The 18164-nt window shown below is 44.8% G+C and overlaps 1 protein-coding gene across 1 annotated transcript in view; it reads right to left on the bottom strand.

The window, feature by feature from the left end:
* Positions 1 to 326: 326 nt before the first annotated feature.
* The window catches only part of ntn2 (netrin 2), a 28571-nt gene continuing 10733 nt past the window's right edge, over positions 327 to 18164 (bottom strand). The window contains exons 2-6 of the mRNA XM_061095303.1: positions 14078 to 14266; positions 7924 to 8073; positions 5291 to 5344; positions 812 to 886; positions 327 to 712 (exon numbers count right to left, since the gene is read on the bottom strand). Of these exons, the coding sequence (XP_060951286.1) occupies positions 327 to 712; positions 812 to 886; positions 5291 to 5344; positions 7924 to 8073; positions 14078 to 14266 (854 nt within the window). The remainder of the gene's footprint in view (positions 713 to 811; positions 887 to 5290; positions 5345 to 7923; positions 8074 to 14077; positions 14267 to 18164) is intronic.

The raw sequence follows: 18164 nt of genomic DNA, 5'->3' as shown, positions 1-18164 counted from the left end.
GGGCGACGAGTGGACGTTACCGCTGTCGTCGCTGGAGGAGGGAATGGCGTCTGCTTTTGCCTACACTTCATACCCTTTTTAATGGTCCCTTTTTAAGGCAAACCAATGGACGAAAAGACGAGTGACATAACAAAGACAAACCTTGAAAAATAAAAAGGCAAAATAATTATACAATATACACAAATGTAGTCCTTAAAACAGGGAGGGTACATGCAGTCTTTGTAATGCGCAGTGTTCCTGTGATGGGGGAGGGGGAGGGAGGTGGTCAGGGTCCATGAAGGTGGGCAATGGGAGGGGAAGAGGTAGGGATGGACGCTGCTCTCTCATCACGCTTTGCTGCACTTCCCCTTCTTCTCTTTGCGCTGGAACTTCCTCAGACGTCTCGTCCAAACGTCCCTCCACTGGATCACCAGGCTGTTCTTATCGGCCATCAGGCCCACTCGCTCCGCCCCCGTGCTGGCGGCACCACCCGCGGTGCCAACCCCTGGACCCGCCCCTGGGCCCGTTCCTCCGTCGCTACCGCCCATCACCAAGAAGCGCTTGCTCATCTGGATCTTGGGGCATTTGCAGGCCAGGTCCTTCATGTGTACCCACAGGATGTTGTCTCCTCGCTTCAGGGGCTCGCCGCGGCTCTTGTACACAGACACCACGTTGACGGAGAACTTGGCCCAGTCCCCAATGGTCTCCATGTCCAGGACGTTCACTTGGACCGCTGTGAACACATTCATAAAAAAATTTAACTCTCAGTATAGATCCCTACTCACAATACAGTGTATCTATTACTTGCTGCTGAATAATTATTTTCTCTCACCATAATCTTTCTTGCAATATTTCTTCATATTGATCTTCAGGTTGCCCTTCACTGGTTTACAATAGGACTCACAATCTGTGAAGAAGAAGAAAGACACCAAACATTCAGTACTTTGGCTTCTTGAAGTGTTACCACACCCTCAAGTTCTGGTAGAAGTGTCTCTATTTGGAAATCAGAAAAATGTTGAGACAGGGCTGAGACACGCCTACCTACCCCCACTACCCCCCCCACACACACATATAACTGTGAAACCGCAGAGGGACATTAGAGGATAGGTGATGTGTGATTCACAAATGGTTCATGATGTGGGGATGTCAGCACAGATTTGAAAAAGAGCACATACAAATATATATATGAATATCATGATACATCCCAAAACCGTTGGTTCTATTTGGCCTGCCGTGTCCAAGACGGTCTGAAACACTGGGTGGTGTTATGAGTCATCATGGTAAATATATTATATACTTGTATATCTTGTCAAACATTAGTAACACAAAGTGCCTGGCGCCAAGTGTTATGTCCTGTGAAACCACCAGTAAACACACTCAACAGCATCGACAACAGTAAATCAACTTGTTTCTGGACACACACACACAGGCCGACGCATGAAGATGTAAGCGTTACAGCAATGTCTATCATTTATTATCACATATCTACAGGAAACTGGAGCAGGATTGATAATGATCTGCTTGGTTAAGTTTTTGTGAGCTGAAATACAACTTCTAACAAATCACACATCAAACCCCTAAAACAGTTTTTGTGAGCTGAAATACAACTTCTAACAAATCACACATCAAACCCCTAAAACAGCCGAGTGCTGGGAGACCAGTGAAACATACCAGAGGAGCAAAAGTGTTTGGTTTGACATGTTTTCAGCAGTCTTGAGTAAAGACAGAGCGTTGTAGGCGCAGGTCATGGTTGGATGGATGTGAATAGGCCCTGGCTGCCAGCGTGACGACTGAGACCACACATTGGACAGATGACCTCCGCTGACCATTCATAGGTGGAGCTGCCAGTGATGAGGTGTTACAATTATGATTGTGACAGTTAAAATGGACGTCTTGGCTGAGTGATCATTCTCAGATCCCCTCCTTGACTGACTCTTAAACCCAGCCTTGGTTTGGATTAGTCATCAATAACTGCATGCATCTTTTTCAAGCTGGCCGCTCTTCAAGCAAAGTCGGGCCGCAGCGTGGGCCGGCTGCACTGGAAACAATTCTGTCCCATTTCCTAGTCAAGGATTTGAAAAGCTACATCCTCTCCAGACTCAACGTTTACCTGAAACCTGAGTTAAAACTTGACGAAAACAACAATAACTGAATTTCATTATGACGACTTCAAAAATGCACCATCAATAAACCATGAAAGTAGAAGATAAGTTCATTCAGATAGTAAAACCCTTTGAAGTCCAGAGCCTTGAAAGCACATGCATGTAATTATTTCTCCTGCTTTGCTTTTCTCATGATGGCGAAATATTTATTTTGTCATCTCAACATTTAGAAAGCTTTGATTCTCTGGGATCAGAAAACTGTTTTCCATGAGCTGAGAGCAGAGGGAACAGGGGAACAAAGAAGACACGCTAAATTCAATGAACTTTCAAAGACAGATGAAAGTGCTCATGTTCAAAATCTCTGACGAAAATCCCTGATAAAAGATTTAAAAGCATGGCAGTGTGTTTTTAGAAATCATGCTCATGGTTACAGCTTCTGGAGCCGTGACAGAGAGACGCTGTTGATCATTTGTACGGCTCTACTGTACTTGACTGGATGCCACTGGGTTTTATGAACCTTAGAATTTTGGATCCACTTATTTCAATTACAAAACTATGAGGAGAACACAAAGTCAAAGAAAAAAAAAATATGAAATGGTCGTTTTCCATCATATTTTTGTCAGGGGACATGAGAAGCTGACCGCGCTGCTCACTTGGAATGTCAGGGCGTGAAACTGAAAAGCCACATGCTGCTCACTGGACTCGTATCTGCGGTCAGGCCTCTCATTGCCTTCAAAAGGAAAACCATTCAGTCACATTGCTCTCCAAAGCAAACCAAATAAAATTGCTGGACATGAATTGTCCCAATTAGAAAAAAAAGAGGTCGTAAGGGAGAGAAATTATGATTTTGGGGATGCATGAACCATTTTTTTGGTGGCAAAGGACGGATAAAGCAGTGGAGGGAGCGCAGGAGCACGAAACAGAGGCCCGAGGAGCCCAGTAAAAATGTCCAGAAGGCTTGGATGTGTATCAGAGCACTTGAGATTTTGCTGGTCTGAGAGAGGAGAGACAAGGAAAGGAAAGAACAGAAAAGAACAGAACAGAAAAGAAAGAGGAGATTGAGAGAACAGACAGCAGCTTCTAATAACCTGGAGGTGATGTCAACAAAAACAATGAGCGAAGATGCAGATGTGGACAGGTGAAAAGTTGTGGGTATGGATGGATATGTGCCTGTGTGTGTGTGTGTGCCTGTATGTGTGTGTGTGTGTGTGTGTGTGTGTGTTGTACATTATTCACTTTGAATGCATGATGTGATGATTGTGTTGCTAAAGGTCTTTTTCATTACAGTGAGCTTGTGGTTTCATGTGCAGATCATTATCATGTAAGGGTGCATGCAACTGTGACAGGCATGCATTTCTATGGGATGTGTATGGCTTTCATTAGATCACTGCCATAGTGTGCGTATGTGTGTGTGTGTGTGTGTTCCTATGTATGTGGTATACAGTGGCAGGCCTGGAGGTATACACCAGTGGTGAAACGCTGACTGGGGGACCCTCTGTGTTTTCCCATGAAGAGTCACTTACTGCTGGCTGTTCACCTGGAAAAGCTCTGTGAATCGCCCACTGACCCAGAAGACCGGCCCACTAAAACCACGCACAATTGGCTTCAGGGCTCGAGACGCCCTAGTTCCCTTGAGCCCCTTTCACTGTGCCATGACAAGGACAAATTACATCCACCGCCCCTTCCACAAAAAAACATTTTAGGGCCCTAGGTCTGTGATGGTGACGCTCGTTCTTTGGTAGTTTAGGAAGGAGAAAGATGGGGGAAATGCTCTGGTCTGTTTAGTAAAGCCTGAGGGGAATTGGCGATCAGCGTCTCTTGTGTTCCAAGACCCTGTAGGATTTTCCCAGGGAAGTATTAAACACAAGAATGGTCCGGACTGTGCAATTTCTTTTCCCCAAAAAGATCCTCAGGCCCAAGTAATGAGAGGAGAACAGAACAAGAATAAGAAGTCACAAATGAGGAAGGAATCTGCAGATATGAACAAATTTCCATCAGTTTCTACTTATATTTAAAGGGATCTTTAGATATTGTGGAAAGTTATTTGTTAAGGGAACACTTTAAATGACATTCTATAATGAAATGTAACTGATATAAAGACATTTTAGTGTTTAATGTCATCAATTAGACCTTTTTCATTAAAACCATTTCATTTTATTACAACTGTGCTTTACTATATTGTCATTCATGAACCGTTTGAACAGCAGCCTCCACTTATGAGCGATCACCATAGACTGCATATAAAGATGGGTTCCAGTCTTCATACTATGTCAACCGGTTAGCTTAGCATAGCAACATTTAACATGTAGTAACATGTATGTATCTATCTTCTCGTCTAACTCTTGCCAAAATGCGAATAATGTTAATCAACTTGTTTCATTTAATACCATTATATTTCATCTTTTCTGCAGTTTTTGTGTGGTTCTTTGAGTATGCAACCAAGTAACTATCATCTATTACAAATATTTGAACCCTTTCAGTCAGACCCTTTTAACTGCACAGTATTTCACCTTTGAATAGTAAGACGTCCATTAGTCAAAAGGCTTTTATACTGACTTTTCAGACAGAATGTGTATTTATAGAAGAGAAATTATATAAAAACTAAGAAACTATAGTGCAGTGGAGTATGAGAAGCAAAGTGGGGGGTACAATCTGGAGCCTGAGTGATGATATATGGTTATTAACTTACTAATGAATCAACATTTCCAAATCAACACCACTTCTGAAACCGAATAGCCGCAGAATGAAAAATAAGGGTAGGGTAATTGACCGGAGCCTAAATTGGAGAGTTGGAGGGAGAGACTGAGCAAATGTCCCCGCAGTCATTTGCCAAACGCTCTTTTCACGCCTCAAAACTCTCCTTTCCTCCGTATGCCCCGTCTCAACTGTAACTAATCACCTCTGCTGCCTATCGCTGGCCTTGGCTTTAAGTCGCAGCCATATTTTGAGCACAGCGAGGCTCCACTAACTTGAGGCGAGCGGTCGGGGAAACTGCCAAGGACACAGGTTTTTAAGACAATGGAAAAATTCTGCTGGGCCCCAGTGCACTCTGTCTCTCTCGCGCAACTTCAAAAGAAGCGGGACCCGCCCTCCATTAATATTTATCCCACACCTTAAAAGTCCAGTCCAGAAATATTAAAAATTATGTTTTTGTTCCTCTCATAAAGCGGCGGTGCGTATGGGTGAGGTTCAGAGAGTCGGGGACTAACCTGCTGGTTCCTCTGTGCTGCTCACCACAGCTGTGGGGTTGGCCACTGGGATTTCTGAAACACACACAGGAGAAATTCAAAGTTATTTCATTGGTTAAATGTAAATCCATACCTTTCAAGTGCTGCCTGAGTGACGTGGCTCAGTGTCGGCCAAAAGTGCATGTGTGGTGAAGGAAATGAAGTGCATTGGAATTCATTAAAAGCAACTCCAACGACGGGGGTACAAGATGGTTTTGTGTAAATATGAATTTGCCTGAAAACAAAATACAAAGGATAAGCTAAGTATTGAGGAGAAGCAGAAGTGTCTTCGCCCGATATGAGAAAAATACCAGGGGTTGTCTTACAGTAGGGTTAGGGTTAGGGTTAGGTTAGGTTTGGATTGTGACATACATCGACAACGCACATGAAAACACATGGGCCGTTGCAGACAGACATGCTAGATAAACATTGACAGAGTGACAGGGATACTTATTGGTGGTGAGAGGGAAGACAGGCTCAAATAAATCACACATTCCACTGACTAATGTGGCGGTTTCACTGTCATTCTGGGGCATGGAAAGATCAGGAGACGGTATAAGTGGAAAGAATAATGGACGCCAGAGAACCAAATTCAAGTTTCGAGTCAGACTCAGTAGAAGCGCCACACGGTTCTTTGATTGACACAGATTTGAAAAGGAAAGGTGGCTGCACTGGATTAGCCGTGTCCTCCGCCAACAGGGGCTGGGTTAACACTGATGTGTAATCGCCATGCAAGCATGTATAGACAGACAGACAGATGGCAAAGGGGGCAATTTTGCTTGGATCAACTTGAGACAGATGCAGCCCTCCCTCGCTTTGCCCGCTGGCTACACTAAAAAGTGCCTCGTGGAATTCCTCCCGGACCACACTCTTCTAATCGTATGCAACTTTCCAATACAAATGCTAATGCTGACAACAGGCCCTCTGCCTTCACCCTAAACAGAGTTAGTGGAGCGCCGGCTTAAGGATCCACCCGGAGGATCTGCCTTTGATTGGATTTGGAGATTGAGGGTTTGAGGTGGGAGGGGTGGTGAGGCAAAAAAACAAAACAAACCCAGCAGTTGTCTCCCTGAAATTATGGACACCCTGCCAACAAAAACAAACCAGGGCATGAAGCCTTCTGAAGGGAAGCGCAGCTGCTAGAAGCCACTTTGAGTCGCCGTGCCCTCATGGCCACATCTTGTGAAGACAGACAGATGATGAAAGGATCATTCAGATGAGGGCTGCTGCCATCATACTAATTGGCTGCTTAATGATCGTGTCTTCTGTCTTGGGGTCCAGGAGCCTCAATAGGTGGTGAGACGCTCACAAAGAGGCCATATTGACACACACACAGTTTTCATTAACTCCCTTTGCAAAGGATGCAAATGCGCGTTAATGTAACGTAAAAAGCGCATACAGCAATTCTTCTTGTTCTCACTAGAGGGTCTGCTGTCTGTGACCATTGTTTTCTCCCTGCTCACCTCTCCCTGCCATCTGCTCCGGGGCCGCATGTGAGAGAAAGGACATGACACCATGTGGCACGGTGTGACAGAGCTTGGGACGGCGCTGGGCGGCACGGTGGTGGTGGCTTGGGTTGAGGTTTGTCTTGTGAGCGCAACGTGTGCCCGTACCGCCTGGCACACAGTGTGGTGGAAAGTTACCCTCTATTATGCATGCATGTGGCGGGGGCACTGGGTAGTTTCGCAACCGACATGCACGCTCACACGCACACACACACACGCTCACACACACACACACACATGCTTGTCACAGGAAATTAAAAAGCTGTGTGGCCTGCATGCAAACTACAGCTACTACAGTACAAGCAAGCACTCACACACACACACACACACATCGCACGACACACTGTTGACAGCGAGTGGAGCAATGACCAACAAGAACTCTGAGAAAGATTCCCCTTCACCCCCTCACTCTCTTCTCTGTCATAGTCTGATCTCGTCCCTCTGCTCCTGCATGTTTTGGGGAGTTCTCAGTGACATTATCGTTTCAGTTTCAGTGGCCGTGCAAACCCACAGAACACATGTCCTGTGTATGCAGAGCGGAGATCGGGTTGGGTGTGCCTGTCAGGAGGCCAGGACGACTGCAGGCTACAGGGACGTGTGCTTTCAATTATGTGTCTCAATTTCCATAGTTTGGGTATGAGCTGCTGTTAGAGCCGTCCACTACTCTGCTGGAACTCTGTGCTGTGCTGTGGTGAGATGTCACAAAGTACATTTACTTGGTTACTGGTACTTTTCTTAAGTTCATTTTATTATGTAGCTATATTTACTCTTGTACTTTTCACTTGTACTCCACTACATCGGCAAATATCTGCACTTTCTACTCCACTACATTGTTAGAATGTATTTAGTTACATGTTCACATAGTTTATATAGTTTTTTAAATATTTCTAAAAGTAATCTTAACGTACAGGTAATATAATGCTGCCTCGTTCAATGAGAACCCTGTGCGCCTGCTGCAGCGGCATCACTGGTAGAGAAATATAAAAAGTGCATTTAAGTGCACTTTTTCTTATAAAACTTTAAGTATATTTAAAAGCAAGTAGGGTACTTAGTTGTACTGTGTGTGTGTGTGTGTGTGTGTGTGTGCGTGTGTGTGTTTGAGTCACTCACTGATGCAGGGGGCCACAGGTGAGCGACTCTGCTGGTAGCCCTTGGCGCAGCGGTTGCAGGTGATGCCGGTGACGCCGTCCTTGCAGGGGCACTGTCCAGTGGTCTGGTTGCACGTCTTGCCTGCTGCGCCCACAGGGTGGCAGTCACAGGCTGGGGCGGGGGGAGAAAATAAATTCATAATCCATTAATTATTTGAGGATATTAAGTAGAATCTGGTCAAATGTTTCAGATCTGAATGGCTAAAGGACACGCAAGCTCCCATGCATTTACATCTGTGCTCTTTATTCCCCTGTTCTTTGCAAGGAGAAACACTGAAAGCACAGCATGTATACCTGTTTGTGTGAAAAAGAGAGAGAATTCATGTGTGAAAGTAGAAGAGAGCAGGGGACAGGTAAAACAACGGAGAGATGCTCAGGTGAATGGGGTGATGCATGTAGTGCATCACTGTCAGGGGACCCATAAAGGCAGACTGCTCTTTGCTTGTTTCCGCTCTCCTGAAGCTGAGAGCAGCACCTGGGGACACACGCTCTGTGCCGTTTCATCACTTCCCCAAAAGTTCAGTCGATGCCCGGCAAAGGCCAACAGCAACAAACAACGCTCCGGTCGCCTCGCTTTGCCGAGACTTTTACGAGGTTTGCTGGTTTCTCGGCGATTTATTCAAGCCACCTTAAGCGTTGTGAGGCTTTTTGGGGTTTTAAGAGCTGTTAAATGAGAGAGGGCTGGAGCGCTGGTCTGAATCCTGAAAAGTTTTACAAGATGCACGAGAGAATCGGAGCGAGAGAGCATGTCTGAGAGCGTCAAAGACGAGAAGACGAGAGAGTATTCCAAACAGAGCCTATGGTGAGCTCAGCAGCAAAAAGCTAGTGAATTCAAACAAACTGACGCTATTATATAAACACATAGTTAAGATATTAAATATTCCTGTATTTACTTGGTGGTACCACGTTATTATTGCCTCTATCTCTATTATCATTATCTCCATTATCATTGATATATGAGGCATTTAACCCCTTTAATTTCTCGTTGTGCAGCAGTTTGTACTTTGTGTTTAATACGCGCTCTATAAATTATATTATTGCTATTATTATTAACATTTGACAGGAAGACAAATGCCTCCGTGACACACAGTAAAAAACTCTTCTTCTGGTGCAGTCGCTACAGAAATAGAACAAACAGTGAAATTAAAGTTGAACTTTGTGCCGCTCCTTAATTTAAATCTTATTCTTTGGAAAACGTCAGCAAATGTAGAGCGATGAGACTGTAACGCGATCGCTCTAATCGTCCGAGCTCATCATGAAAAGACAAGAAAGGCAAAATTGACACTTGGTCGGGGGAAAACCCTGTAACCCAACAGTTTGCTGAAGAGCTTGCCAGGGAGAGAGAGGCAGCTGCCAACATGCCACAGTTTCTTCCCACCACTTGAAGGAACTGTGAATGTGTTTACTTGTGTCGGGACATTTTCTTTAGCCGCTAAAAACAGAGGAAAGCCAGAGGACCTTACCACCTGTTGACTGGGCGACGGGAGGGTTTGAAACGCCCCAAAACTGACCCAGGAGTGATCGTGTGCATCTGGCAGCAGGGTGGAGGGGTTGAGGGGGGGGATTAGCCGCAGCTCAGATCTTCAGAAACATGTTCGCCCTTTTCCGGGCAAGGCCAACCGGTCCACAGGTGTCAAAGTGGCCGCGCTCTGTTTGAAGCCGTGCAAGGAGACGTAAATCTGATGCCTTAGCGTGCAAAATCCCAACCGTTTCAGTCACGCAGGCCCCGGAACCAGGAAACTCAAGCTCCGCTGACACTGGGTGAGCGGTTCCTGACCGACCTCGAGGGGAGGACACATCTGCATCTGGCAGGGGTGAGACGCGGGATTGAGATGGATGCCAGAGGTCAAGTCAAGAAAGGGTCTCCGCACCATCTGCCTGCCACTCGGTGCCAGCCACGTTATGCACATACCCTCACCTCCACCACCCCTCACCCTCATTCATCAGCCTCCAGATGGAACCTGGCTTTCGTTCCCTGCTGCCGCGTTTTGGGAATCTGTGGCATTCCTGGAGTTTACGTCTTAAGACTTCCTAATGAAACCCAGCTGATTAGTCGGGTCTGCAGAGTAAACAAGCTAGATTTGTCAAAATTAAATAATCTCAGACGTGTTTGATTTGAGGTTTACTCTTGCCCGTGCCGTGATGTGTTCAGTGTTAAAGCACACATGTGGGATAAACCCCCGGTTATTTGATCCGTCTGATACGAGTCTGGTGTCGGTCTGTCATGCCTGTCAAGACGTGGCACAGCAGGAGGAACGATAAGCCATTGTTTCCCGTCTGATCTCGGAGCAGCACGGACGACCCACGCGATCCAGGGGCAGAGTCAAACGAAGACGGGAGTCTCACGTCCACTTCACAATTTTAGATTTGCGGCGAATGTCCACGTCTTTGAGTAAACAAGCAGCAAACACCAGATCTGAAGGGGCTACATGTGAGGGGTAGGACGGTGGAGGGGGGTGTTGGGTTGGGTGGGTGGGGAGGGGGGGGTCCTGAAGTTTTATGTGCAGGGGCTCGGGCCAGTTAAGAAGCAGTAAAAACGTCCTCAGATGTTGATGACTTTTCAAGCCTGTGCGACTGCAGACCTGACAGGCACCGTGTTGGGATTTGTAGTCCTCTGACAGGCGTTTGCGCAGTTTAACTGATGTGTGTGTGTTGCTTTGTGCGAGTCTGTGTGTGCACGCGGGCTTAAGTACTTGCAGGGACTGCTCTTTGTCTGCAGTTATTTGGCAGTTTCCACATTTGCTGAGGATTGTGTTATTTGCAGTCTGCTTTTGGAGAAAACACATAATTTTACAGTGATTAATGTCTAGTTTATTGAGAAAATAAATACAATAGTTAAGGTTTTATTGGTTGAAGAGATGTTTTTTGTATTAGATGTAGGCATTATTTTGTTATTTAAGGTAATAACACTTTGTTGAAGGACTGTTAATCTCAAACTGTCAATACGGCTGCTCCACTTCTCAGATTAAATTCAAACAATGTGTAATTTGGATCGCATCTTCATGCTTATATTAAATCCAGCAGCGTTGTAATATGTTCTGAATGTATATTTTGATTATCAGCCACAATATTGTAACCCTGCACGATAGATTTAAGCTGTGAAGTGTTAAAACAATGTTATATGCTGCTGTAGAAGCCACCAGTCCGTTTGATCTGAACTGTGTTTCAAGAAACATTTATTTGGCTTCAAACTCTTTTTGAAACAACGATGGAGATTTGAGCTGCAGACCTGGAGCCCTGCCGATTCACTTAGAATTGGGACATTGGTACTGACCCAGGAAGATGGAGAGTGTGTTAGATGCACTCAGGAGGTTGTGAAGTGGTGGAGGTGATAGGCAGGAGTGAGGTGGTTTCTGCCTTTTTGCGTTCTCCTCAGATTGTGCACTGACACTCAGCTAAAGCAGGTTTGATTAGAAACAGACATGGCCCATTCATCCTCTCGGAGCTGCACTACCCCCCCCCCCCCCCCAGCCCTCCGCACTCCTGTCTCGGCCTCGGAAAACACCTGTGTTTTATTGTCGTAACTCCATTTCAGAGGTGAGACTCACCCCCTTTAGCCGTAGCCCACCTCTGACCTTTATCTTGACCCTGACACATGGAGATAAAACCTGGAGGGGAGCGAAAATCAGGCCTTGAGAAGAAAGTCAGGGGGAAGAGAAAAAAGTGGTGTTGTCACGTCGAAAGAAGGCAGGAGTCGAGGCGGAAGATGAGAGAGTGGTTATAAAGCAATCATGGGACATGGAGATGAACAGAGGGCGTGAGGGCTGAGGCAAAGGAAAATGACGGCTCCTATAAGGCGGCGGAATTGCTCTGATCAATCATCGAGTCAGCCGCTCTGCAGAGGCTTTTTCAGCTTTCATTTCCGTCACATCTGGGCCCTTTGTGCAGCAGGGTGATAAACTGTTTACCACCTGATCCCTGGGCTTTGATAAGGACACGTTGTTGTGTCACAGGGGGGGTGCATTTGTGTGAAAGCACCGCACCTCCAGGTATTGCAGGAAATGGAAGATGAGGGAACAATTTGCACACGTCTCAGGGACCGATCTCGTGTCAGGATTAAGGCGGATCTCTTTCACTCAGTGTTTCGGTGCAGTAACAGGTCAGATGACTTCAGTTTTGAGGTATGTGACCAAGTCATAGTGAGGCTCTTGCCATTATGTGATGAATGGCTCGACATCTCAGTGCAACTAACATGGGCAACTGCGGCTTGATATCATGCCATTTGAAAACCTCCCGGTGTTGGGTTACAGCTTGGGTCGGCTGCAGAGGGAAAACTGAGAGGAAGCCAGGGGGAGATTCTCGCCATGAAATTTCGGGCAAAAGATCTTCACGGCTGTAAGGGTTTGGCAGCTCCAACCCATGCTGGGTTTTTTTTCAAACTTCTGGAAGTGATTTTTTTTTTTTTACCTTCATCGGGATCAACAGGATGGAGAACACTCCCTCTCTGCTATTGATTTGAATATTTTCCTGAGCAACAAGTACAGGAAACTCGTGTTATTATTGAGTCCAGGGAGAGGAGCGAAAGGCTTCCAGCATAATATCAGGCTGAAAAATATTCACTGCAAATGTGAAATAATAAAAGGGGTAAAATACATTTTCCATGAGGAATGCCTCGGTTAAGTGATAATATTATGTGGTGTGTGGTGTATGGGGAAACATTTGGGGGAGCAGCCAGGAACGCTTCAGGCTCGGTATCAATTTGTTTCTCTGTGCTATGGTATGGCAAGTGAGACATGCTGATATTTTTATTGAAAGTTACCGCGACCATGTATGTTTCCAATCACAACCGGTAACTCCTTTTGCACTTTCTGCGAAATGACATGATTACACGGGTATTAGTCAGGTTAGGACATCTCACTCTGCTGTTGTTTGGACGTGTTGTAAACATTTAGCACAGCCTGTTGCCAAATGAAAAGTCAAACTGCGCTTAAAGTAATAATCTCTGACAGTCTCACGTAAATAAATATTCATTTTGCTACTCTATTACTGATTGATACAACGCAAAAGTGATTCTCGTCCATGAGCACCTTTTAAATTAGTTATTGTAAACACAAAGAAATTGGTAATACTTTCCGGGAAAAATACTTCTGCTCTATGTTTCTGACAGCAGAAGATGAACTGGATAGTTATTAGTGTTTGTAAAGTCGTTAATAGCCGTGGACTGTTTATAAAGATGGATGACGCAGCTCTGCTTCCTCTGAGTCAGTCTCAGCTGTAGGTCGTAACGTTAAAATCCGTTTTTATTGCATCAAATAACTCATTAAAACCAACCAACTATATCACAGAAATCCTCCTTGAGAGAACGGTATTTGATGTTAAGACCTACTAAGTTTTTATTTTATTTTGGTCCATGACCTATACTGCAGCCAGCCACCAGGGGGCAATCGAAACACTTTGGCTTTACTTTTGAGGAGCAGAAATGTCGGCCATCTTTAAATGCAGTCTATTGTTGCCTTTGGAAAATTTGAAGTCATGGAGCTAGCAGCTACTCCTATCGACCAGCCCGTCTACTGCTTAACTGCATGGGATTTCAAAGAGGTATTTTACAAAATTACTCAGCGTTAAGATAAAAATCGTTACAATACCCTTCAAAAAGTTAAGTATTGACAAAACTCAAAGCATTAATGCTGAATTCACGTGTGCATTGTGTTAGCATTTGACGATGGATGTTCCTGACACTTACTGGTGCTAGCCAAACCGTAGTTATAAAAGCAATCAATGTTTTATGATTTGGACACACAACATAGCAATTTCGCTCAAACATGCTCTGCTGGCTATCAGTGCGATGCAAGTACACAGGAACTAAAATCCACAGTTAAATGAACGCTGACCAGATTCACCAGCAGCCTCCTCTTTCGCATTAATGTGCTCTGATTGGCTTACATCTGCGCTTGAGCATTTGTTTTACCACAATCTGATTGGCTGGTGCCTGCATTGCTGCGTGAAAACTTGAAGACAAGAACAACGCAATGCAATGGAACCACAATGCAGTTCGGCAATCCATGACGTCAGCCCATTAGGAATGAGTGAGCAGCCTGTGGAATGAAGCCTTCGATGCATTTATGTGCGTCCTGCATAATACTGCGCTCAAGTGTGTGACATCTTGTCGGACTCACCTTTGCACGCTCGTCGGTGAGTGATGGTTCTGGCCATGTCTCTGTAGAAGCCCTCCTTGCAGTAGTGGCAGTGGCGTCCCGCGGTGTTGTGGCGGCAGTTCATACACACTCCTCCGCTCTTCCTCCCCGACAGCTTGTACAGCTCCATGTTGAATCGACAGCGACGGGCGTGAAGGTTACAGTTACACGCTGCGGAGGGGAGAGGAAAGTTAACATTGACAATTGTGGGATTGCATCAGCGAAGGTGAGTGGGAGAAATGTAAAAGTTTACAGTATGTGCACAGTGTTTATCTAACAGAGTACAAACGCAAGTTAGCCGGGCGGCAATATTCACGTGGAGTGTGAATTACAGTAAAGCATATGCGTACTACCACATAAAGAGCTGAGAGAGATTTTCCAGTAAAGTAGGATTAGTTTATAATCTACAGTGCGGGCTGTGTGCTTGGCTGCTCTTCCAGAACTCATCAATCAAAAGTGATATTTGCAGGGCTCATTTTCTCCATTTCATAATTAATGAATTCAGCTCCTCTCAGCCCATTAGTTATTAATCACTGGAAAGAGAGACATTAATTTCATGAATCACTGATGAGTAAAGGCTCTGAAGATCTATTAAAAAACGGGACGGATTCAGATAGAGGAGTGGGCATCGAGCTAGCTGTCTTCTAAATGAGGCGAGCCAGAATATATGGGACAAGTGAAGTGAGGTTATATCTCTTCACAGTCTCTGCGAGTTCCACTGGAAATCCAACTGGTTCCTTGAAGTCTCACCAGTCTTTTCAGGGACTCCTGCACATATGACCACATTCACCAGCTTTGACATTATTGATAAACTCTGTTCACTCTCTACATGTGGGATTTACATTGGAGGAGTATAATGAGAAACCTGCCCGGCTTGTTTGTTTAATAGAGTTTGATCCAGAGTCTCTTCTGGTTAAATCAGAGTCAGACCTGGGACCTGAAGACTTGGCCGATGCTTCAATGACGCTTGCTGTGGAGCTCAGTTCCAGTTCAAAGTTACCCCCAGGTGAATTAGAGAGGAGTAAACAACTGCCTGAGCTGTTTGACCAAAAATGTCAACAACTATGGCAAAAGAAGATTATTAGGGGATAACAACAGAGGGTGATATAAATTAACTTTAATCCGATGGGAATGTGTTTGAGAAAATGGATTTCACTAACAATGGATGTTTGGAATAGAGTGAGACACAACAATGGGAATAAGTAAAGACAGATTGCTGGAGGGACTGAGGGGGTGGGGGCTGCTTTTATGTGTGTTTCTATATGTGCGGCTCTGTGGGCAACACAGAGCATTGAGGCAGTTACATTGTATTAGAATGAAAAAATCCCAATCTGACAATATTGATTGAGACAGAGACAATATTGATTGATTTTAATGTCTCGTCCATGTGCTTAGTCACAGAGTGAATTGTGTCAAGCTGTTTTAACTGTTTTCTCTCTTTTGAGCAAGGGTCACGATTCTGTAGAGCAGCAGTCATTTATAGGCATTCATCAGTCCAGTCCAGACGCTGTCCTGTACCTGCACCTAAAGCCGATTGTGAGAATTGTCAAATTATGACAAAATTTATATGTTTTAACCATTAAGCTTTTCTAGCCTTTGCAGCACTGGTTAAGGAACCAGGGAAATTCAGATAACTGTTGCATGCATTGTAAATCATATCACATGATTCCACTCAGCCAATCGTATCTGTAAACTCTGATGAGCCTTTTACAGTCAGTGAGTGAGACACACACCTTTGCTTCCCAATATGAACCCATATGAGCCTGAGAGAAAACTAACAAAAGCAGATTGTAAATGAATAACCCGAATGTCAAGAGAGAACCAGTTGAGACCCCAGGATGATACTGCTCCTGCCTAAAAAACAGTCTAGCTCCCCAGATTGTAAATTATAATGGACATAGACTCCAAGACCGGAAAGTGAAGCAAATGCGAAAGTGCTTGAAACCTTTATTCTCTCAAATGACCAACAGGGGACGACTCCACTGGTGGCAAAAAGACTGAGAGAAGATGTACCATATTTATTTTACATATTCATGCAGTATTAGCTACTGTTAATTGTACTGATCCAAAATGAGAGGAACAGTAGTTAGTCAGCACATTCACATATTTTACTCGAGAGGCTTTTTAGTATTTTAGCTTTCAAGGTTGTGTCTTTTATGAAAGATTTGCTGGGCTCGCATTAGCTGCATAACAAATATGTAATATTTGAAAACCATGCAAAAATATCTCATCAGCCGACACCATGAGGATCGAGTGTTCTCACATCTCTGTTGAGGTCAAGGTCAGTGCTGCAGTTAAGTGGAGCTCAATGATCATTATAAAATTAAATTAGCTTTTTTGCACAAATGGGAGTGTGATGGTTCTTTCCCAGGAGGAGAATCCTTGGGCTACCAGTGTCCAGTCATGTGTACTATATGTGGGCAGTGAATGATATGAGATCTCCATCCACCCTGAAAGGGAAGCCTGGCACCAGGGTGAGAAAGAGGCCTGCTATTCCCTGGTTGCCGACCCTGGAAAAAAAAGAGGGGAGCACATTCCCAGACTGTTTCCCAATTCCATCTGGTTATTATACAGCCCAATTCGCATGGAATTCTGTAGTTAATGAAATACTGTTTTATGTATATTTATATAGAAACAAAGCTGGATCTTTTGGTTTGCTCCCATGGATCTGTGAGCCCTAGATGAGGTTTGACCTTTGACCTATATATGAACCTAGAGCGTGTCTAGATGACGGTGAGGGAAACCTGCAATTAGACTGAGTTAAAATAACTCACTATCTTAAGACTCATTTATGCTCAACATCAGACAAAACAAACTGAGTCTTCTTTCGGTACCCTGCAATAATTTCGTCTGTATTCGTGCTTGACTTCCTGAAGCTTTACGGATTGGGACAAATAGACAAAACGGGAGAGCAGAACCATCGCAAATGTGCAGCAGTGAGGGATCTATACGTTACTTTGTCTGATCAACAAACAGCCGCTTTTGTCTCCTTCTTAGCTACGTTATCACAACCTCCTTCCCCATCGCCATTGTTGTCAAAAACTCTCGACGCTGCGCTCCCCTCTAGTGGATGTTTTGCTTAACAACAATGCTAATGAAACAAGGCATAACAGTATGGGGACAGTAATGGTTACATCGTGATGTATCTCTTTCCATACGTAAGTCATAGTGATACAGTGTTATAGTGTTTTATACCCATTATAACCCCAAAAAGCTAGGAACAATTATTCGTGGATTCTCTGTGCGAATGGATGTGTTTGTTTCTGTGTCTGTATCTAGTGTGTTGCTACGTGTTGACGACTAAACAGCCTATCCGACTTCTTCTGAGGGGAATGTGACAAAAAACACACCCGCTCCGGTGAGTGGCTGGAGCTGCCGGCGGGTGTTGGGTGGCTTGATTATGATCAAGCGTCTCAAACCCACACAGCTGTGAGCACTTGTGTCCATTAACACCTTGTAGCGGAACATGAAAGCGGTGGATCACATTTTCTCCCCCAGTTAAAGAACCAGTGGCCCTTCCTACGGCATCCTCTCGATTTACTTCGAGGCAACAGGATCGGCCAACAAAGCCCAAGGTAAGAGGGGATATGTTCAAGTGTGGCGAAAGTGGCGAGAGCTGCTGAATTGAACCTTTAAATGGTTTAACATATGTATCTGGGACGACTGGGAAGGACTTGAACAGCAGACGGACTTTTCAAGACAAATGGGAGAATCGGTTCCCGGCAGGAAAGGAATAACGTGAATGGAAATGTCTGCCAAAGACACAAGAGCAGGAGACTATTAAGATAAACATGTGATCTAAGTCTAATAAAGGACAAAAACTAATTTTCTGATGACCTCAACTATGTGTTTGTGTGTGTTTCCTGTGTGTTTTCGCTGGTGTACATGCTGCGTGCAGTTAACTCCAGCTCGGCGCTGCAGCTGCCCAAGGATCCTGGAATGTTTATGGGTTTGTTTTGAAGTGCCTGTGCACCCCCCGAAACCTGCCACCCCCACCACCGCCCACAACTTCTGCACCCCCCCATCCAAATTAGGCTCAGCGGGGATAAATAAACGCCGTTGAAGGCCA

The sequence above is a fragment of the Limanda limanda genome, chromosome 21 (assembly GCF_963576545.1).
Source record: "Limanda limanda chromosome 21, fLimLim1.1, whole genome shotgun sequence".
Taxonomy (NCBI): Eukaryota; Metazoa; Chordata; class Actinopteri; order Pleuronectiformes; family Pleuronectidae; genus Limanda; species Limanda limanda.
Note: the sequence above shows the minus strand (reverse complement) of the source record. Positions and strands in the feature narration are given on the sequence as shown.